The 308-nt window shown below is 69.2% G+C and overlaps 1 protein-coding gene across 1 annotated transcript in view; it reads left to right on the top strand.

The window, feature by feature from the left end:
• The window catches only part of TMEM8B (transmembrane protein 8B), a gene marked incomplete at both ends in the record, with an annotated part of 5,920 nt that overhangs the window by 2,444 nt on the left and 3,168 nt on the right, over positions 1-308 (top strand). The window contains 1 exon segment of the mRNA XM_009578000.1: positions 39-308. This exon segment is cut by the window's right edge and continues 6 nt beyond it. Coding sequence (XP_009576295.1) covers positions 39-308 — 270 coding nt within the window.

Genomic DNA, 308 nt, shown 5'->3' with positions numbered 1-308 from the left:
GTGTGTGTGGTTCCCAGGCGGAGGCCTCTGCCCCCAAGCCTGCTCCCGACCCAGCCTGGCCCGGCCACCCTTCCTGCCCTCCAGCGCCTCCATGAACATGCCCCACTCCTTCGGCTCTGTGGGCGGACTGGCGCTGGGGGACAGCCCTTCGCCAGCCAGCCCCAACGGCACGAAGCACCCGGTCCCCATCCCCACCGCCTTGCCCACCGGCGAGCAGTGCTGGCCGGTCCGCCCCACGCTGCGCAATGAGCTGGACACCTTCTCCGTTCACTTCTACATCTTCTTCGGGCCCAATGTGTCGGAGCCGG

This window comes from Fulmarus glacialis, unplaced genomic scaffold (genome assembly GCF_000690835.1).
Source record: "Fulmarus glacialis isolate BGI_N327 unplaced genomic scaffold, ASM69083v1 scaffold30195, whole genome shotgun sequence".
In the NCBI taxonomy this organism is placed as follows: domain Eukaryota; kingdom Metazoa; phylum Chordata; class Aves; order Procellariiformes; family Procellariidae; genus Fulmarus; species Fulmarus glacialis.
Note: the sequence above shows the minus strand (reverse complement) of the source record. Positions and strands in the feature narration are given on the sequence as shown.